The following is a 23,078-nucleotide window of genomic DNA, read 5'->3' on the forward strand; positions in this document are numbered from 1 at the left end:
ATCTTAGCCATAATAAATTACAGCCCATGGGAACTAAGGACATTTAAACATCCATTTTACTTTACAGAAGCCACCACCGAAAACTGAGACTTGCATCTTTCCCACCTGACCTGTAATACAGATACAGTGTGCCCCAGTCCTGCCCCTTTCCCACAAGAAGCAGCATTCTGACTCCTAATTACCTTGCCCCCACCAATGCCCATCCCACAGTTGTTGAGTCTGAGCTCCTGTAGCGTGTAACATGCTGAACTTTTCAACAACGCTTCAAAGCCACGCACACCATCTGGACCAAAGGCATTATCACTTAGATCCAACTCCTGCAGCTGAGCCCCAGCAGTGATGAGTGCCTCCCCCAAAGAGATCTAGGTGACAACACAAGGAAAAAAAAAATATGAATATAGGCAACCTTTTCTGTTAGAGCACCAAAAATTCACATTCTGAAAGATTCTGGAGTACCCTTGACTGTTTCAGACTCGCCAGTAAAGCAAGCAACAGAAAGCAAAGGATGCTTCAGTTATCCCTTCCCCTTGCTTCCCTCCCTGTGGTAGCACTCCCTCTATCCTCTTGGTATTTCTGATTCTCTCTTCCCCCCAGCACACCTCCATGCTGTTGCTTTTTTCCCTTATGTTTTTTTCCTTCTCTTCTGTCCTTCCTTCAGAGACAGAGTAGGAACTTTATATACAGCTCAAATGTGCCAGAACATTGGGTATTTTTAACCCTACCTCTGATTATCTGCCAGAAATTGCCAATTCCAAGCTAGAATTGAAAGAATACTACAAAGAGACACATGCCATTTCGTCACCCACACATGGTACCATCTGACAAGGTACAGAGTTGACAAAAAAAAAAAACCAGAAGGGTCCCCATTTCTTTCACTATCTTTTTTCCCCAATAAATACTAAAGTCCAATTTATCAGAAATATGCATTAGATCAAGTCTCCAGCTTGATTTCCCCTGTGTCCCAAACACGTTACAATTACTTACCAGTGCTGGAGGAATCTCTGATCTCAGCCTCCCTGTGAACATGTCATTCCAATAACACTTCTACAAAGATAAAATGTACAGACTATGTACTTCTGAACAAGCACAGGCATGCAGTAAAATCAACATACATTAACTATGTCAAAACACAGGGGCCAAATACTCATTGCCAGTCCCCTACTTCATTCCCATAAGTTAGTTTAATTCCAAATTAGTTTATAAGGCTCCTCAATACACCATATCCAAATGACTCGTGTAGCACCCTGTGATCCCATAGCAAGGAGGAATAAGATGGCAAAGTGAGACTGAGCTGTACAGCCAAACTTAAATGAACAAAAGATCTTTAGCTGAACTATGGAAACTCATTGAGCTGTACCCAACACTTCACAAAGCTCAGGCTTTTGAGTCTTTAATGTAAAGAAACTTCCCCAGCTACAATGGCAGGGTTCCATTACAGCCAAACATGGTCAGACTTGGCCGTTTGCTCACAGTGCTACACCTCACACTAAAATCAACCTTCTAGAGCTGTGATTGCTGCCTGAGGAGCTGCATGCTCCCTTCCTAAAGGGTTACGAACTGCACATGTTCAGTCTTCACAAAAACGTTAGGTTACACAATACAAACAAGGGCCTGACATTCAGACTAGTGAGCTAGGTGGCTGCAAGATTTTCTGACCTGTTCCATAAGCAGAATTATAATGAAATTCACTGAAACCTGTTGATTTTTTCCAGCAATCTATATTCTAGGTCCCCCTTCCCAGTCCAAACCCAGTACTCCCTTCCACCCTCCACAGCCCATCCCCCTCCCCTTGACACTCCCTTCCACCCCTCCCCCTCAGTAGCTCACCTCAACACATTCTAATCCTCCTCTCCAGTCCCATCCTACCAGTTCTTTTCCCCCTTCTTTCGCCAGCCCAGCTGCAGCAATCTGACCACCCCCTCTCCAGACAGAGCCAAGCATTCACTGACACCCCTTGCTGGCCCATAGAAACATAGAAATGACGGCAGAAGAAGACCAATCGGTCCATCCAGTCTGCCCAGCAAGCTTCACACTTCTTTTTTCTCATACTTATCTGTTTCTCTTGGCTCTTAGTAACCTTATGTTCTAATTCCCTTTTCACCCCCACTATTAATGTAGAGAGCAGTGATGGAGCTGCTTCCAAGTGAAATATTAAGTTTGATTAGTTGGGTAAGCGGCAGCATAGCTCTCTGCCATGAAGCAGAGGGCAATGCTGGATATGTGTGAAGTATCAGTTTTTCTTTTCCCCTGTCATTGAAGCAGGGAGTCATGCCGGACATGCACCGAAAGTGAAGCATGCCTTGAAAGTCACATTAACTATCATCAAATATTGAAAAGCCTAATAATTGGTAATACCTATAGCCCATGAACCCATCCCTGTTTTTTTTCTTTTTTTGTTTTTTTTTTTTAATTGGGAGATGGCTGCCCTTCATCCTTCCGCTCCGTGAAGGTAGTCACCTACCACTGGCCACTGGCATCCTGCTCCGTGAATGCCTCTGTGGCTACTGCCGCTCCGTGCAGTGTTTTACTACCTGCTCTTTATATGTGTCCTCTAGACCTGATGGATCCCATCCCTGTTTTGTTTTTTTTATTTAATTGGGAGATGACAGCCCTCCATCCTTACGCTCCGTGAAGGTGGAACACCTACCACTGGCCACTGGCATCCCGCTCCGTGAATGCCTCTGTGGCTACTGCCGCTCTGTGCAGTGTTTTGCTACCTGCTCTTTTATACGTGTCCCTCTGGACCTGATGGATCCACAATGTTTATCCCACGCCCTTTTGAAGTGCTTCACAGTTTTGGACTTCACCACTTCCTCCGGAAGGGCATTCCAGGCCCTCTACAACCCCAGCATTCCCTTGCTCCCCTCACCAGCCCATCCCCAGTACACGGATTCTGTTCCCACCTCACCAACCTGAACCCAGTACTCCATGTCCTGGTCTCCAATTTTAGCCCAGCATATTATGCCCCTCCTGCCATTAGTTAGCCAAAATAAGAAAAACTGCCCCTCCCCCAAATAATGAAAAACAAACACTAAAAGAAAGGTATCCCTACAAAACCCACTTAAACAAAGGACCCCTATGGCCCCTGGTCCCTGACCCTACTCTTTCATGGGTCCAGGAACGATCCTCAATCACTCCTGCCCCATCATCAAGGATGATGCCATTAAGTTGTACACTGCTGGAGATCACGTGATGCAGTGAAGGGTGAGGAGCAGCTTTTAAACTAGAACAAAGGGGAAAGCCGACAGTTGCTCAGCAGCGCACGGTTCGGAGAGAGGTATCTTCAAAGGATACTAATGATGCATTAGAATTAGGGCATCCCAACAGTGAGGTTCCAATAATTAGAAAAGTAGTCCAAGTGCCTGTAACTAAAAACTCACCTGAGCTAAAAAATTCTAACTTATCCCTATCAATTAAAAAGCAGAAAGAAAATACAAACAAAAATCAAACTTTGAAATGTTTGTATGCTAATGCCAGAAGTTTAAGAAGTAAGATGGGAGAATTAGAATGTATAGCAGTGAATGATGACAGATTTAATTGGCATCTCAGAGATATGGTGGAAGGAGGACAACCAATGGGACACAAATTATATCGCAATGACAAAGAGGAGCACCTGGCATCTATAAACTCTTTTAGTTGGTCAGGGGTGAAAAACACAAACGTTCAACTCCTTTAGATAGGAAACATTTACAAGGAAACAAAATTTTTACAGTATAGCCCAACCCCACTGCCTCTTGCCTGATGTTAAAAAAACCCCGACGCCTGGCCTGCGTGGCTGGGGCCAAATCAGGAAAAAATTTCACCGCAGCTTCATAAAAATTAATCGGATATTTCCTAAAATATGATTTCATCACCATACCGATATCCTTAGTGGTAATAAATGAAACCAGAAGTGTTCCTCTATTAATTACTTCTATTGTAGAGTCCTCTAAAAAACCTGTTAAATTTCCTTGAAAAGGAACATTACTGGCATTCCCCATTCCTCTTAACGGAGGGAGAAAGAAGCAGGAGTTAATGGATGGAAAGTTTCCTTTGCTTATTTCCAGTTTTTCCAATAAGAATTTCTTTACAGTAATATAGGGAATTTCCCCAGCTACTTTTGGAAAATTTATCAAGCGCAGATATAAATGTCTTGATTTATTTTCAAGAAATTCCATACGTCGGGACAAAGCTTCACTATCTTTAATTGCAGCTGTCTTAAACTGCTGGAGCTCTTCCCCTTTTTTCTCCAATCCAGAAACTTTGCTCTTTATGGAATTGACTTGGTTTTGTAAATCTGCAGATTTTTGCAAACATTGTAAACTGGAGTGATCCATTTTGTTATTCAAAGAGTTTATAGCAGCAGCCATCCCAGCCATAAAATCCCATAAAGAGTCAAGCGTCACCTGTGTAGGCCGCGCTGGAATAACAATCAGCTCTCTGCTATTAGCCACTTCTGCGTTCATTCCTCTTTCCAGCGATATACTGGTACTTGGTGATCCTGCAGACCACTGTCCTTCCACCGGACTCGATGTAGAGGGGTCCCGGTTCTGTGCTAGCAGGAGTCCATGAGGTATTCTCCGGATTGGAGCCGGCTTGAAGCACTACCGGTTCCACTTTCCGTACCTCCTCCTCTGCCCTCTGAACAGGCGGTTGCCTCTGCTCGGGGCTTAGAGACACCTACCCTGCAGGCGTATTCAGCTCTCCCACGCTGTCACGCTCACCAGTTTCCTCGGTTCTCTCCTTCTGAACTGCTGGACACAAAGCCGGTTATCTCTGGCTGAGAGTTCACTGAAGGGGTCGTCGCGGACGGGTAAGTCCGAACTTTCCCCTTCCTCTTAGCAGGCATTTCAAAGAAGGAAAAAAAAAAACCAGAGTCTGCACGAGACCTCCGGCTTAAGGTTCACTCCGTGCGGCCATCCTGACTCCTCCCCTCAGGTCCACCTTTTTTAATGTGTGGAATACATCTGGACTGTGCTTCTAGGATGGTATTTTTTAACAATGACCACGCCTCTTGGACATTTTTTACTTTTGTAGCTGCTCCTTTCAGTTTTTTTCTAACAATTTATCTCATTTTATCAAAGTTTCCCTTTCGAAAGTTTAGCACGAGAGCTGTGGATTTGCTTACTGTCCCCCTTCCAGTCATTAATTCAAATTTGATCATATTATGATCAATTTTGCCAAGCGGCCCCACCACCATTACCTCTCTCACCAAATCCTGTGCTCCACTGAGAATTAGATCTAAAATTGCTCCCTGTCTTGTCGGTTCCTGAACCAATTGCTCCATAAAGCTATCATTTATTCCATCCAGGAAGTTTATATCTCTAGCATGTACCAATGATACATTTACCCAGTCAATATTGAGGTAACTGAAGTCTCCCATTATTACCGCACTACCAATTTGGTTAGCTTCCCTAATTTCTTTTAGCATTTCACTGTCAGTCTCACCATCTTGACCAGGTGGATATTAGTATACTCCTATCGCTATAGTCTTCCCCGACACACAAGGGGTTTCTACCCATAAAGATTCTACCTGTTGGACTCTATGCCATCCCGGACATAAAGCGCCATACCGCCTCCTGGGCTGAGGACCATCATTGCAATGGTTTCAAGATGAGGCTTGAAAAAAAAAAATAGGGGAAAAGCCTGGGGAAAAACTTTTTTTAGATGATTTTTTATCTATTGCTCAAACATTTTACGTTATCAAAAACGGTGAAAAAATCACTCCAAATATTCAAAATGCTGTCAATTAAACGCTCCACGCAGCCTTGTGAACTAATCCCAGCGAAGGGTATAAATCTTGAAAAGCCGCTGATGGCGCGACCTAGATAGGCTTAACCGGCAGTCTCTTATGGCTTAAAAATAAGCTCATACAACACCCCGACTTATCTGATGGTTTGGCGGGTCACCGACGTAGCCACGTTTCAGGTCCACACTGAGACCTTTCATCAGGGAATTGATCCTCTTACGATGTCTCGTCGGTCAGTGTTGAGCCATTGCCTGCCAGCCATTGCCTGCCAGGCAATGTAAAATGTTTTAGAGCAATAGATAAAAAATCATCTAAAAAAAAGTTTTTTGATTGTAGCACTGTTTGCACACGAACTGTACACATTGGTCGGAGGAGGGATGTTTATGATTACAATTGACATTCATATTACCCCTGGTGGGGATTTATGATTATGCATATGAAACGTTCCTCTCCTTCCATAAAAAAATTTTTTTTCTTGCTAATAGTTTAATTTTTTCACTCTTTTTATGAGGATTTAGGAGTTCAAATATAAGAAGTTATAGTTATTATGAGGGATTTGCTTTGAGGTTCCAATTATCATTCACTGCGATACATTCTAATTCTCCCATCTTACTTCTTAGACTCCTGGCATTAGCATACAAACATTTCAAAGTTTGTTTTTTCTTTGTATTTTCATTCTGCTTTTTAGTTGATAGGGATAAGTTAGAACTTTTTAGCTCAGGTAAGGTTTTAGTTACAGGCACTTGGACTATTCTAATTATTGGAACCTCACTGTTGGGATGCCCTAATTCTAATGCATCATTAGTATCCCTTGAAGATACCTCTCTCAGAACCATGCATTGCTGAGCAACTGTCTTTTCCCTTTGTTCTAGTTTAAAAGCTGCTCTCTCCCTTTTAAAGTTTAGCGCCAGCAGTCTGGTTCCATTCTGGTTAAGGTGGAGACCATCCCTTCGGAAGAGACTCCCCCTTTCCCAAAAGGTTCCCCAGTTCTTAACAAAACTGAATCCCTCTCCCTTGCACCATCGTCTCATCCACGCATTGAGACTCTGGAGCTCTGCCTGCCTCTGGTGACCTGCGCGTGGAACAGGGAGCATTTCAGAGAATGCCACCCTGGAGGTTCTGGATTTAAGCTTTCTACTTAAGAGCCTAAATTTGGCTTCCAGAACCTCCCTCCCACATTTTCCTAGGTTGTTGGCGCCCATATATACCACGACAGCTGGCTCCTCCCCAGCACTGTCTAAAATCCTATCTAGGTAACACGTGAGGTCCACCACCTTCGCACCTGGAAGGCATGTTACCAGGCGATCCTCACGCCCACCAGCCACCCAGCTGTCTACATTCCTAATAATTGAATCACCAACTATGACAGCCGATCTAACCCTTCCCTCCTGGGCAGTAGGCCTTGGGGAGATATCCTCGGTACGAAAGGACAGTGCATCACCTTGAGAGCAGGTCCTTGCTACAGGATCCTTTCCTGCTGCACCAGGTTGATGCTCTCCAATCATGAGACCTTCTTCCTTCAAGGCAACACCAGGGATGCCAGTCTGAAGTTGGGACTTGGCTACTATGTCCCTGAAGGTCTCATCTATATACCTCTCTGTCTGCCTCAGCTCCTCCAGGTCTGCCACTCTAGCAGATCCCTGGCAGACTTTGCATCCCCTGGAAAAAGATTTCACCCATGTTTCGCGGGCACATCCCACCCAATCCAGATTAGATTATATCCTTGTAAGTGACCATATCTTTTCCAAATTGCCAAGAAGCCCACATCGACGATACAGTAATCTCAGACCATGCCCCGGTGTGGATAACACTAACTGATCCTCACACAGTTCCACAGGTCTTTCTTTGGAAATTCCCATATTATTTGGCTGATAATACCCAGTTTGTGGAATATCTCCGTGAAAAGTGGAAGGACTATATGCAACTTAAATCAAGACATTAGGTCCTCTTTTGGTACACAGCGAAGGCAGTTCTCAGGGGGACATCATTTCATACACAGTGAGATGGAGAAAAATGTTAAGACAAACAGTTACTATCCCTCAGTGCTCAACTTCAAAGGGCGAAGCGTGCTCTGACCCATGCCAATACTCGTGACAACAAAAAACATTTTCTCACTTTGCATGGCACTTTTAATTCCTTGTTACACCAAAGAGCAAAGAAAACCCTAGTCTATTACCCACATAAACTATTTCAATTTAGTAATAAATCTGGAAAGCTATTGTCCAATCTGATTCGAACGCAAAGAGGTTCTCGCTTTATCACTGCAATTTGAACCCCAGCTGGCAAAATCACTTCTGACACCCCTACCATTTTGACATTTCAAAACTATTACACAAGCCTCTACTGGTCGGAATCCTGGGACCTTGCGGCCTGTGAATGCTTCCTTTCTTCGCTCAGCCTGCCGCGATTAACCCCGGCACAAACGCACCAGTTAAACCAACCAGTCTCAGAGGAGGAATTTCGGCACATCATTAGGCAAGCAAAGAGCTTTAAAGCCCCTGGTCCGGACGGCTTTCCAGTGGAATTCTACAAGCCGCTGATAGACCTAATAGTCTCTCCGCTCACTCAAACGTTTAATGCCATCATATCTGCTGGTTCCTTCCCCATACATGCTAGCCAAGCACATATCACTCTCATACCTAAACCGGGGAAGGATCACCAGCTTCCCACCTTATATCGGCCTATCTCCCTGTTAAATCAGGATCAAAAGTTCCTGGCAAAAATTTTGGCTGATAGATTAGCGACTCTACTTCCTTCCTTAATTGACACTTGCCAGGTCGGTTTCGTGAGGAAACGTTATGCCTTAACTAACATCAGGAAAGTATTGACGGCAATGGCCCTTTGTGAAATGGTGAGTGAAAAGGTAAGTATGAGAAAATAAGTGTAGGAGCTTGCTGGGCAGACTGGATGGGCCAATTTGTCTTTTTCTACCGTCATTTCTATGTTTCTATGTTTGTGCTCAGGTAGAGGAACCTTTCATAGCAGTGAGTTTCGACGCCGAAAAAGCATTCGACAGAGTCTAATGGGATTACCTATTTCATATTCTTCATTATATGTGGTTCGAGGGGCACTTTACAGCTACCATTCACCTACTGTACCATAACCCGAGTGCGGTGATCATAGCCAATGGTTCACAATCAGAGGCCTTCCCAATAGGTAGAGGCACGAGGCAGGGCTGCCCCGTCTCCCTTACTATTCTCCAACTTGAGCCTCTCCTGCATATGAATCAGGTGACTCGGGAGGTGCAGGGAGTGCGATTCCATATGGAAACAGTTAAGTATGCTGTGTTTGCAGATGATATATTAGTGTTCCTAACCAAACCTCGGCCTTCTCTCTCACCCCTATTGCAGGTATTTCAGGAGTTTGCCTCCTTCCCTGGCCTCAAACTTAATACTGACAAGTCAGAAGTTTTAGCATTCCCCCCTACAGTGCAGGAGACCTGGGAGGGGCCTTTCCCTTTGATGTGGGCACAGGGAAAGCTTAAATATCTAGGAAACTGGCTATCTACCCAACTGCCCCAACTCTACTCTTTAAATATAACCCGCTTGCTAGCAGACTCTCAAGCCCGACTACAAGCCAGGCAGTCCCTCCCTCTGTCGCTGGGAGGCCGAATTAACCTGTTTAAATTGGTGCTGCTCCCTCAGTGGCTCTACATATTCCAGAATTTACCTTTGACACTAAAACGTCGAGATTTGTTGTGCCTGGAGAAAGCGGTGAGGGTCTATATTTGGCATGGCAAAAAAGCATGCATCCCGTTCAGCCGCTTAAAGACCCAATGGGGGGAAGGGGGGCACGGGGATCCCAGATTTGAGGCTCTACAATTTAGCCAGTAACTTAAGAGTGGCGCGAGACTGGTTGCTTGACGATGCTGCATATGTGAATCTAAAGGCGGAGAAAACTCTGGTCACTCCCCTGGATTTGTGATATGTGCTCCAGGCAGCGCGAAAGAATTGCCTCTCGGCCCCTCTCAGCCTCCTAATCACTCCAATCAGACACGCGTGGTCGACCATTACCAAAGTATTAGCGCTGCCTTCAGTGTGTGCCTACTTGCTGCCTATTCGGGGTAACGTGGAATTCCTGCCGGGCTCCTAGTCGGCAGCGTTTCAATACTGGAATAGTTAAGGTATTGTACAATTGGGTTATGTATTAGACGAAACTGGTAACCTGTTACCCTTGCAGGAATTACGAGATCTGTATGGTCTATCTGGCGTACAGACCTTCCCATACCTGCAGCTCAGACATTATGTCAATTCTTTACCTCAACCCTCTCTGAAATCCGCCCTCTTTCAAAGCCTTGAGATCTTTATGTTGCTAGATAAAAAACAAACACCTTCATTATGATGCTATTACAAGCAGTTACGAGCCCGGATGAGACTTTACCCGAGTTCACTGTTAGCGGAAAGATGAAATGCTGAGGGGATATTTAAAGTCTCTGATATCATGATTAGATCCAGTTTCCTCTCAATGTCTTCAGTATCTCCTAACATGTACTTCCGTGAAATGCAGTATAAATTTCTATGGAGGGCGTACATTTCCACCACGCTTGCCTTTCACTCTCATTTAGTGCCTTCATCTTTGTGCGGAAAGTGCAGGCGGGTGGAAGGTTCGCTTTCATATTTGTTTTGGGGGTGCTGGCACATTAAACAGTTTTGGAAAAAGATTGCATGTTACCTGACGGAACTTTTGGGTATGGGTGTGGTGGTGTAGGGGACACCAGAGTTATTGCTATTTGACTGTATTCCGCCCTCTTTGATGCGAAGTTCGGGCCTGCGCACCTTTGTCAAAAAGGCATGCTACGTCGGAAATAAAAACATTAATCAGCTGGAAGGACTCATCCCCGCCATCCTTTTGGGCATGGCGCAATCACCATCAGATGATGCAGATGGATAGTATGTCTTTGAAAGAATCCCCTGCTCTTCAGTGGCGGTTCCTGCAGATATGGGACCCATATCCAATCCTTGCAGCATAGATCCAGGAGTTTGATCTTAAATAATTGATGGCATGCCTTATAAGACTCTCCTAAGGTGTTGATGCCCTCTTGTGTCATTGTTTCACTTTTGTGGCTCTTTCTCCTCCAGTTCCCCTTCCTGGGGTCGGGGGGGGGGGAGGGGAGGGGAATGGAATGGTTATGATGATAACTTTGAAAGTTCTGATATGCTAATCTGCGTGGATACAAAGGAACCATGTATCCATTGCAGTGGTTGTAAGCATTTTAATTGCAAAACAAAAGTGGTTAAACAAAAAAATTGTACACTGCTGGAACATGCAGACTCCCCCCCTCCCACAAACCAAGCCTGATTAAACAAAGGACTCACTTCCACCATCTCCCTCCTCCCAAATAAACACCATGTCACCAAACCTGAGCTCTGACACCTCACCTCCCTCCCCCACCCAAACCTGATTAAAGAAAGGAACTCCCTGGCCTCCAGGAGCATCCCTGACTCTTATCCATTTGTAGGTCAGTGTCTTCTGGGAACAGGAGTGATACCCAGTCACTCCTGCCACACTGCAGAATGGCCATCTGTCAACTTGAGACTTAGATTGCAGGATGGCTGACAGCACTGGCCTTAGGTTGACTGGCAGCCATTCTGCAGTGATGGAGGTGCACTTCCAGAAGATTTTTGAGGATTCTGCCCTGGGCATCCGAGCTGCAGTGTGCAGCAGCTTTATGCTTCGAGCAAGCCAGAGATGGGTGCAGCAGTTATAGAGTGCCAGAGATTGCTTGCCCCAGGAATTTGAGCAGGTGGAGTGCTTAGAGGCTGCAGTGGCTTATGGGGCCGACACTTCATATGATCTTATTCGCACTTCTTCTAGGACAATGGTGTCTGTGGTCTTGGCGAGGAGACTCTTGTTTGTGAAACTGGACAGCAGATGTTTCACTGAAGGCTCAGCTTGGGGTGCTCCCCTTTAAAGGCAAGCTCCTTTTTGGTGATGACTTGGAACAGCTGATAAAACAGCTTGGTGATAATAAGGTGCACAAATTACTGGAAGAAAAGCCTAAGGGGGCCAAAGGTTTTCTGCCAGTTCGCTCTCGCGGTCAGAGGATTTTTCGTCAGAGCAGACTCTGGGCGCAGGCCAGAGAGAAACCTCGGGGAGGTCTCAGTCCTGGTCCCAGTCCTTTCGCAGATGAAGAGCGAACCGAGACGCTGCTGGCCAAGGGCCCAGCGGAGCCAAATCCACACAATGAGGTGAAGCAGATCTACTCCTCGGTCCCAGCCATCGGGGGTCAGTTGACTCTCTCTTACAAGGAGTGGGTAAAGATCACGTCAGACCAGTGGGTTCTAAGTGTGATAGAAAGAGGCTATGCTTTAGAATCTGTTCGGTCTCTAAGAATCTTATTCATGGTATTTCCCTGTGTTTCGCCAAGCAAGAAACTGATCATTTAAGAGACCATACAGAGACTGAGGATGCTGGGGGCCATTGTTCCCGTTCCCAGGGAGGAGTGAGGGACGGGGTGTTATATCATTTATTATGTGGTGCCAAAGAAGGAAGGAACCTTGAAAAAGTTGAACGAGGCTCTCAAAGTTCCTTGTTTCTGGATGGAGACATTCTGATCTGTCAGCGGCAGTGCGCAGCGGGGAGTTCTTGGCTTCCCCTAGATTTGACGGAGGCATATCTGCATATTGGGATCCACTGGGATCATCATAAATACCTCAGATTCATGATTCTCGGAGAACATTTTCAGCTTTGCGCTCTTCGATTCGGTCTAGCCACTGCTCTGAGGATTTTCACTAAAGTGATGGTGGTAGCGGCAGCCCTCAGAAAGGAGGGGGGGGGTGCTGATTTATTCGTATCTGGAGAAACTTTGCAGAACAGCGGTGGATGTGGTCTTGCACACTATTTTTTTTTTACTCAGGTACAAAAAGCAGGTTTTGCACCACCTCCATCTGCTAGAGACAGAGAAATACTGAGGAGATGCAGGTGGCACACCAGGTTAAGAGGCAGTGACTGTGAAACGTCTGTCTCCATCTGATTGATTGATTAATTAATTAATTAGAAATGATTGTTCTATGATTGTTCTTTGTATGTTTATTTGTAAGTTCCTTATTTGTTTTAATGTAAGCCGCCCGCGAGGCGACAGTTTTATTTCCTTGTAAACCGGTGTGATATGTATATTATACAGGAACATCGGTATATAAAAATAATAAATTTATTTTTATTTATTTATTTAACGTCTCATATACCGATAGCCATTCGCACATCGTATCGGTTCACAAAGAACAAAAAACTTATGGGCAGCGCCCTTACAAATAACAGATAACAATACAAATAACCGGGGGAGGAGGCAATGCAAATTAATAGGTCAATAAATAGGGAGAAACTATAAATATAACATACATAAAACTATATACAAAGCATCAGTCGTCATCAAATACGTCAAGGCATAAATCGGTGGTCATGGGCATTCTTGGTCGAATAAATAAATAAATAAATCTGCTGGAAGGGAGGCAAAACCCAGGCATCTAGACTGATCTGGGTACATACAGGGAAGTGAGGTTTTCTTTTTGGTGTTTTGGTGTTGTTGTTTTTCTTGAACCCATGCCAATTCATGCTAATCACATCCCTCTCAGTTATTTTTGGTAATTTTTTTAACCTATATAATTGTTTACCCTTCGGTTCAGTCAGGTTGATTGTTGGAACTCCAATTCCAAATATATGCAGCAAATACACACCTCCATAAACTAAATTCTCAATTTATTTCCTCCAGGTATCATTTAAGAGAGGCTACAGGTTGTAAACTCACATTTTGAGCTGTTTCTTTAGTACATGGATTAAAATTAGTACAACTGATAAAATAAAAAACAACCCCCCCCCCCCCCCCCCACACACACACATCTGTAGTTACCCAAGCGAGGAGATTTGGTATTCACATACTTGGAGAATGCATCTCAGCTTTCTCCAATTGCTAATTTAGGAAACACTTTATAAAATGGTTGTATCAATATTCCAGTCCTCAGTTTCAGACTGTTTTCTCCAAACTTTGCTCAACATTCACCAGCCCAGGCTTGGCTGTGTCAGCTCTCACCTTCAGATCTGGTTTCTTCTGCAGGGCCTTTGCAATGACCTTAGCTGCCTCAACTCCTACAGTATTTCCCTCCAGACGGAGAGCCTGCAAGCCCTCATACTCTTCAATTTCTTTAATGACCACCTCCGCTGTGGAGAAGAGAGAATAATGCCAGTGGGTCAGGTAAGATTTAAGGGAGGGGGGGGGGGGTTAAAAGGTTTGTGGTATGGGTTTAATTGGCACAGGGGAGTGAGGGCCCCAAGCTGGCTGCCAGCTTTTTAATGCATGCTATTTGCAAAAAAACACCATTAAAAAATTATTTGCAAAAGAATGAAAACAATTAAGAAAAATGTGCCTGCACACCTCTAATCATTACTCCATTATAAATCAACAATCAAACATAATACAAAGAACCTGAAAAATATAGATATTTTCTTAGGAGAGTTAGAAGAAAAGGATTCCTAACTCTCAACGTCAACCTATTTCAGGAGTCATGCAAGCACACACCCCTGTTTGTTTCTCAGTGCTAAATGCTGGGAGGTACAGTGCACATAAATAGAAACTCAATTAAGTTTGCAGTTCAGAAGCAACTCCTTGCTAGGAAAAGAAAATGAAGCAGAGCCTTACAGGGTGCCACCAACTGTGTAGGGAATTTTTTAATTAAATCTTCATCAGAAAATGGGTCACAAATCACCATCAAAAGTCTCACAAAATCACAGGTAAAGATTAAAAAAAAAAAAAAAACTGTAGATGAGAATTACTGGACTAACAATACTACTTTAGCTGTTCAGAGCAATATCCCTTCATCAGGACAGAGCAAAATGAGCTAAGGCTCAGGTTACCTGAACAAACCAACAAACTGTAGATAAGATTATAGCTTTGAAAACAAACACAGATGTCCTAAAGCAGTGTAAAGTAAAAGGATGCTAGAGATAGGAAGATTGTCCAGTAATGAGCAAGGAACCCCAATGGCTCTACAGAGCTCCTTTTGTGCTGGATGTAAAAAGGGTTTTATTACTTTCATTTCACATCCTGATTATAAGACCATTGGCATGGAAGAATGTCCATCTCGCTAACCCTTCTGCCCCCCCCCCACCCAGAGCCTCACCTTATTTATTTATTTATTTCAAGTCTTTTCTATACCGTCGTTTGGTGGGGACCGTCACAACGGTTTACATCAAGGCACATAAAAGTAATGATACTACAATTTGTCCGTTTACAGAGGTGCCATAAGGTTCCTATGTTATCAATGTTCGTTGTTAAATGTGATTAATCATGTCCATGTCTTTCCTTCTCAGTTTTAATTACAGAACTAATTTTACAAATGTAACTTATCCATTAGTAATGGTGTGCTACATCTTAAAAACTATACACAGTGAATTTCTGCAGTGTGTATGGTTGTTTAATTGTTCATGCTTTGCCCATCCCTGGCTTCTATTCTCCCTTCTCTTTCTGGAAAGCTTGTTTAAATAGCCAGGTTTTTAAATTTTTTCTAAATGTTTTGTTGTCTCTTTGTAACCTTAAATCCAGGGGCATGGAGTTCCATAGTATGGGTCCTGCCAATGATAATACCCTCTCTCTTATTTGTGTTAGTCTTGCTGTTTTGACTGATGGTATGGTCAGGAGAGTTTTGTTTGCTGACCTTAGGTTTCTGTTAGGGACGTGTACTCGAAGGGCTGTATTTAACCAGTCTGCGTTTTCGTTATGTATTAATTTATGTATGGTGCACAATGCTTTGTATTGGATTCTTTGTTCGATCGGAAGCCAGTGTTTCCGTGATATGTTCTCTTTTGTTTTTGCCAGTTAGAACTCTTGCTGCTGTGTTTTGCAAAACTTGCAGTGGTCTTAGTGAGGTGTATGGTAGACCTAGTAGAAGTGCATTACAATAATCAGTGCTTGCAAATATCAATGCTTGTAGTACTGATCGAAAGTTAGCAGTTGTTAGGAGTGGTTTGAGTCTTCTGAGGACCATAAGTTTAGCGTATCCTTCCTTTACTTTTATAGATATGTGTTGTTTTAAGCTTAGTTCAGTGTCAATTATTACTCCTAGATTCCGTACTTTCTCTACTAGTAATATTTGTTGGTTGTTTTTGAGTGTGATTGGGCTTTGTTTAACTTCTGTATTTTTTCGTTCTAAGTGTAGGAATTCTGTCTTCTCTATATTGATTATTAATTCCATTTGGTTTAGTAGTGTTTGATGATATCTAGATACATGTTGGCAATGTTTAATGTTTTCTCAATTGTATCGTCGATGGGTAAGATTAATTGGATATCATCGGCGTATATATCCTTCTTTGTGACCTGTTGTTATCTTATGTGTAGATTAGCCTAGTTTACTACAAGGAAACTGACCTCTCTCACTTAAAACAGCTGTGAGCAAACCCATTTTGAAGAGACATGGTGCCTACCACTACTGCCCAATCTTCACCCAATCTTTCAACTTCGAAGGTCACCTATTTGCTGATGACATCCAGCTGTGCCTCAAAACACAGCTGAACTTATTTAGAACGCTCAGCACTGCCGCCTCTAAATAATTCTATACGGCACCTGTCTACAGTTTATTTACATTTGTTCTCTGAACCGCTCCGGCCCGCCTTCAATGCTGCTTCAAATCGCTCTCTGCCTGGTGAAATCACCCTGGGAACGGCTTTGCCCTGCTAATAGCCCTTCTAGCATCTCATGCTGGAAATCTTTGCGTGTCTATAGCGTATTTAAATTTGTTTTCTGAGCTGCTCCTGGCTCCGCTTTAATGCTGCTTCTATTTGCTCTTTCTGCTGGGTGAATCATCTTGGGGACGGCATTGCTCCATTACAAGTTTTTCAAGCATTCCTCTTTGGAAATCTTTGCAAGCCCAGATGACAATTTGCCCCGGTGCGGGTTAAAAGCTGCTTTATAGGCCTTATGGCTCTCAATGTTTGTATGTATATTATTCAATATAGATTACTTTCTTGTATGACTGACTATACATCAGAATACAATTAACACCCCTAGTCAGCCTCTGTGCCTCCCGATGCAGCTCTGCAAAACATGGTCCCGTGTCATGTCATGGGCGACTAATTTGTAAATTTATTTAGATTTGTATAAGACTTTTTTTAATTAAACCAATTTCAACATAAGATGTTGTATGATGGACTATATTTCACTCCGTTATAAATTTCTTCTTAGTTTACTGTCCCTACTAATAATCCACTTTAAGTGTTATCGCAGCACACAATTGTGATTTTTGAAAACAGAGACAAACCAAACTGCAGCTGTCCCTAGTCTCAATGATTGTCTCCCAGCAGTAGCACTATGGCTTAACAAAAAAATCCACACACACCCTTCCTGCTCCTCTGGTTATGCCATCAAGGGTATCATAAACTTAATCAGGAACCCACTTACAATCTGGGGATACAACCTGAGCATCTTGCAATGAAAACCCACATCTCGACGGAGGAAGTGACGTCACCCGATGCAGCTGGACGTCTGAGTTCGTTGCTCCCCACACGCTCCCAACTGCAAGCACTAAAATGATTTTGGCCACAATTATAAAGTGCTAATTTCACTGGAGGAGAGACGGAGGAATGTCCACAAGAAAAAAAGCAATCAATTTGAAGCTTTTTTTCCTATGAGTCGGGTGGTTCAAGATTTGCGCACCAGACCCCGGAGAAAACAATATGGCTGACGTACCTAGCACCAGTGCAGAGGGGAGAGAATTAATATCTACTGAAATAGAGTTGACAAAGGAAGATTTTAAGCATTGGTTCCAAGAAATTCAAGGCGATATTAAATCCCTGAAGGCGGACATGCATGGGGCTCTCAACGAATTCCGATCAGACCTCTTGGAGTTTGGTCGGCAGATCGAAGATGTGGAAACTGGGATGGAAGACCAGAACTCTGAGCTATCCTCCCTAAAAGCAGAGGTTGCCAGCCTCCAGAAAGCGAATACGGAGATCGCTTTAAAGCTGGAAGACCTCGAGAACCGGTCCCACAGGTTTAATATTCGCATCCGAGGTGCCCCCAAAACGGAAGACTTCGAGGACGCAGGTCTGGTGGTGTAGAAGATATGCCGGGCAATTCTTAACATGAGAGAGATTGAGGACACACTCTGCGATGCCGACATAATTTTGGATCTAGCTCACCGCTCTCTGGGCCGGCTGACGAAGAATGTCCCCCGAGACATCATTGCATGTGTCCATAGCTACAGCATGAAAGAAAAAATTATGCAACAAGCCCGAACCATGGACAACATCTCCTGGGAAGGCTATGATATAACCCTATACAGTGATCTATCGCCCCTTACCCTTAAGAAAAGGAGGTATCTACATACAGTAACATCTTTTTTGAGAAGGGAAAATGTGCATTATCTGGCTTTCCCCTGTGGGCTGTCTTTTACTATCAGTGGGGTTACCTCCCGGATCTTTTCGGAGAACAAAGCCTTGCCAATCCTAACACCAATAGGCTTTACAGCGTCAGCCAAACCGGAGGGCACCCGCCCCAAAGTGGTCGGAGGAAAACCAAAGTGGCAGAAAGTGGGCAAGAACAGCTCCAGGCTAAGGAGAAAGTCCCAGGATCCAGTTTCTACCAGGGCAGATGACACATGAATAGGAGCGGCCTTGTCCTGAGAGGGACATTCCTTTAGAGCAGTGGTTCTCAACCTTTTTTCTGTTGAGACACACCTGACAGATGGTTCTCACATGCGTGACACACTGAACACATGACCATCATAAGGATAAATGTAAAGGTACAGTTTGCATCCACAGGAACCCCCATGACCCACAATTATGGATGTAAAGCAGAATTATGACATTCCCCGTACAACTCACTTTACAAACAATATATTCTGGTTCTAGTGTCATCTCAGTACCAGCAACACAAACTCCAACTACCAAGCTCAATAGCTCTATTTATGAAAAGACAGCAGTTTATCACTAATGCATGTCCTCTTGAGAAAATACAACAAATAAGACTGATACAGTAAAATACCTCACCTCTGTCACATACACAGAACCGACCTAACATACTCCCAGGATCTGCAGTAATGCACATAAACTAATCCGCACACAGTTACACTTGTCTTATGGAAATCACTCAAAAGGTAACAACCCTACCTATGAAAAGGCAACACTACAAATATTAAATCAGGCCCTAAACACCAATACACCTCCTATTAGGAAAACAGAACTAGCCAAGCAACTATAGATCCCAACACAGAAATAATTGTATAACTATACTAATAAGCAGAATAAATTTTTCACAACAACTATGAACAGAATAATATCCAACTATTAAAAACTCATAAAAATTTAAAATTCTCCAAACACCAATAAAATATTTCAAAACAGCAGACATCACATAATATTCAGTAATTAAAATGGCAGTCAATCACGAAAAATAAACTTAAAAAGCCACCTTTACTAACCCCCTCCCTTTCATGCAGGCCAGTAGCACACACCAGGAGCAGTAGTGGCTGAAGCTCTCTACTCATGGTCCTCTTCCTTAGTGCCCTCGACCAGTCTCTCTGTCTTTCACACACACATATACCAGTTACACCCCCATGACCAGTTTCTGTCTTTCACACACCAGTCACCTTCCCGATCAGTCTCTCTCTCTCATGCACACACACACAGGCTTCTCACTCCCATGCAGTGTCTCACACACACCCATGTTTCTCACTCCTATGTTAGCTCTCTCCACATGCACAGGCTTCTCATTCTCATAATCACTTTCTTTCTCTCACACACACATACACACACTCCAGTCATCTCCCTGACCAGTCACTTCCATTGTCTCTCCTATATACACACACATAACCTCTCTGATCGGTTTCTCTCAATCACACACTTTACATAGATGATCTCAATCAAATGCTCTTACTTACACACAGGCTCTCAGTCACAGTTACACATGCATACTCTCAATCATACATACATGCTCTTACAGACAGGCAGGCTGGCTGGCTCATTTCCTGCCCCCCCCTCAGCACAAATGGTAGCTGTAGCAGCCTCCTCCTCTAGCGCCCCCCCCCCCCCCCCGCAGGCTAAGAAAGAAGAATCCCATCGGCCACGGGAGGCTAATTCTGCTGTCTCCTGTGCCAATTTCTGGCTGCTTCTGATTTTGCTTCGGGCCCACGCTACTGCTCGGGGTCGCCGCTACTTTTTCGTGAAGCACGGCTCCTTCTTCTTCCAGCGCACCCCACTGCACATCACTTCCTGTTCCGGGCCAGGGTGGGGGCAGGTGCAGGAAGAAGAAAAAGGCCCAGCCGCAGTTGCCAGCCTCCACTAACACTGCTGCCGTTCCCATCTAGGCTTGAACGTGCTGATAGCCAGGGCAGCAACGGCAGCAGTGGAAGATAACCTGCCTCTCGCTCGGTGAAGGAAGAGGGAGGGAAGAGCAGCGGGAGACCGGTAGCACACGACACACCTGCCTCTGCTTGGCGACACACTGGTTGAGAAGCGTTGCTTTAGAGCATACTGCTCTTTGATTACTGACTATCAGGTCTTCCAGTTATACATATCTTATGGGACCTAACATGGCCAATTTTTGTTGCCTGTTTGGCAGTTGGGGGGGGGGGGGGGCGGGGAATGTGCTTCCTCCACGCAGCGTCACCACGGGAGTGGCAGTTATGTTATACAGGGAAGGGGGGGAAGTGAATTATCAGAGTATAAGAGAGTCAAGGAGTTTTATGGTTCGAGTTTATGGACAATGGTTGACTACTGCTATCACGGTTTATAATCAGTAATAGGGGCGATGCTTGGGACCTAGGATATGGCTGACATTAAATGTGTCTTCAAATGTTAAAGGCTTAAACTCCCCTTTTAAAAGATCTGTGTTGTTCAAGGAATTGCTCAATCTGAAGACATCAATTGCGTTTCTACAGGAGACCCCCACCTGCGTAAACGTGTTGAAGGGCTATTTTCCCCACAGTATGATCCCATAATTCTTGCAGCTAATTCACCACGGCACAAATATCATGGGGTAGGGATTCTTGTATCTAAAGACTTAAGGGCTCAAGTGGAATCTGTGTACAGAGATAAACATGGTCGTTTTTTAATAGCTCATCTTCGATTGCACCAGGATCTCTTGGTATTGGTTAATGTTTATTGTCCAAATGGCCTTCAGAGAGAGCTCTTCCAAGAAATAGATGTGTTGTTACGATCTCAAAGTAGTAAGATAATCATGGGGAAGACCTTAATTTAGTCTTAGTAGATTGCTCCAAGGGTGGGGGGCATTATTCCCAGGCAGCTGGAAGAGCCTTGCACCACTTTATGGATCGGTTGAATTTGCTGGATATATGGCGAGAGCAACATTATGCATACTGGGACTAGACTTTTTACTCCATACCCCATGATACTTACACTAGAATTGACCTATTCCTTATTGATAAATCACTAATGCTGGTTACTACCGCGACCGGGATAGGGAACATCTCCTGGTCCGATCATGCCCCGATCTGGTGGGTAATGAGGGATTCCAAGGGGATTACTGAAAAGATACTGGAGATTAAATGACTCCTTAATAAAAGATCGTGATATAGAAGTGCAAATCAGGGCGGCTATCACGGAGTATCTCCAAACTTAATAGTTCTCCTGAGGTGAGCCCTGTGGTCCTATGGGACTGCCTTAAAGCGGTATTGAGGGGGAGGTTTATCTCCAGTGCTACTCATCAAAAGAAAGCAAAAGGGCAATTGAGGCAAGATTTGGTCACCCAGTTGGATCAGTCTAGAGCAGGAACATAAACGGAATCCCTCTGCCCTGTTATTATTTAGGCTCAGAGAGGTTCGCTGCAAAATACAGGCATTAGAGATGGAAGAAATAGCATATAAAATGGACCTTGTGAAACAGACCCATTATGAACATGGTAATGAAGCAAGCAAGCTGCTAGCGCACGCTTTAAAGTCCAAACTTTCTCAATCACAAATTGTGCAGATTAGAGATGCTGGGGGTCATATGCTTCAGAAGGAAGAGCATATTAGAGACAGATTTAATCAATTTTATGCTGAACTATACGCTAGAGACCCTATTATTGTTGATCATGACATTGAAGATTTTTTAGCAGAAGTTCAGCTCCCTCGTCTGGATGCTAAACTAGCAGGTTGTTTGGGGGATCCAATTACAACTGCTGAGGTGTTAAAAGATATCGCAGAACTAAAACCCAGGAAGGCACCTGGGCTGGATGGATATACCCCCTCTTCTACAAGAAGTTTAAGGATTTGCTAGTGACTCCCCTGACTGAAATGTTTAATTATCTCAGATCTTCAATAGAGCGGGAATTACTATCATTCCTAAACCCAGAAAGGATACCTCTTTCTGTAGCTCATTTCGACCGATCTCTCTGATCAATGTAGATTTGAAATAGTTAGCTAGGGTTTTGGTAAAGAGATTAAATCTGGTCATTCCACTGTTGATACATGCTGATCAAGGAGGCTTTATGCCCGGTCGTACTGCAGGAGATAATGTTAGGAAGATTATTAGTCTTATACATATAGCCAAGAGGACTAAATACCCATCTGTTTTATTTGGGGTCGAAGCTGAGAAAGCATTCGACCGAGTACACTAGCCCTTTCTATTCCGAGTTATGGCCAAAATGGGAATTGACGTTCCTTTTCTTAATTGGGTACGAGCACTTTATGCAGCTCCCTCAGCATGTATCAAAATTAACAGGGGATACTCTCGAGGCTTTCTGGTCCAGAGAAGAACAAGGCAGGGGTGTCCTTTGTCCCCTCTCTTGTTTGCTATGTGTTTGGAGCCCCTGGCTGAGAGGATCCAGCAGAATAGGGATATTCGTGGTATTCATATTGGAGGGGAGCAATATAAAATCTCCTTATATGCTGACTATATCCTATTTATGCTTACCAGCCCTGAGGAATCCCTTACTTCTGTTGTGAAAGACATAACAGATTACGGGAAGGTTTCAGGTTTTAAAATTAATGTTGAGAAATCTGAGCTCCTGCCTACATTCTTATCTGTTGACCTGTCTCAGCTTAAGGGACTCTTTCCGTTTCAATGGGCCCGGAAAGCCGTGAAATATTTAGGGATCATTATCCCTCCTTGTTTAAAAAACTGGAAAGATATAGGAATATAGGAAGATGCAAAAAGGACTCTCAGATCAATGGAAAAAAGATGGAGAACACACAAAACTACCGATAACCTAACCAAATACAGAAAACAGCTAGCTTTTCACAAACATTTAATACTCAATGCTAAGAGAGAATATTTCAGCAATAAAATATAAAAGTTTGCGAACAATCCAAGAACACTATTCTCAATAGTTTCAAACCTAACCTGTGACAAGCAAGAATCACCACAAAACCTGCCAGAAGCAAAATGTAATGAAATCGCCAAATTTTTCAGTGACAAAATTACT

The 23,078-nt window shown here is 43.8% G+C and overlaps 1 protein-coding gene across 1 annotated transcript in view; it reads right to left on the reverse strand.

The window, feature by feature from the left end:
• RANGAP1 (Ran GTPase activating protein 1) overlaps nucleotides 1-23,078 on the reverse strand; it is a 317,592-nt gene that overhangs the window by 280,764 nt on the left and 13,750 nt on the right. The window contains exons 3-5 of the mRNA XM_029590239.1: nucleotides 13,755-13,882; nucleotides 985-1,044; nucleotides 183-362 (exon numbers count right to left, since the gene is read on the reverse strand). Coding sequence (XP_029446099.1) covers nucleotides 183-362; nucleotides 985-1,044; nucleotides 13,755-13,882 — 368 coding nt within the window. The remainder of the gene's footprint in view (nucleotides 1-182; nucleotides 363-984; nucleotides 1,045-13,754; nucleotides 13,883-23,078) is intronic.

The sequence above is a fragment of the Rhinatrema bivittatum genome, chromosome 2 (assembly GCF_901001135.1).
Source record: "Rhinatrema bivittatum chromosome 2, aRhiBiv1.1, whole genome shotgun sequence".
NCBI classification, from domain to species: domain Eukaryota; kingdom Metazoa; phylum Chordata; class Amphibia; order Gymnophiona; family Rhinatrematidae; genus Rhinatrema; species Rhinatrema bivittatum.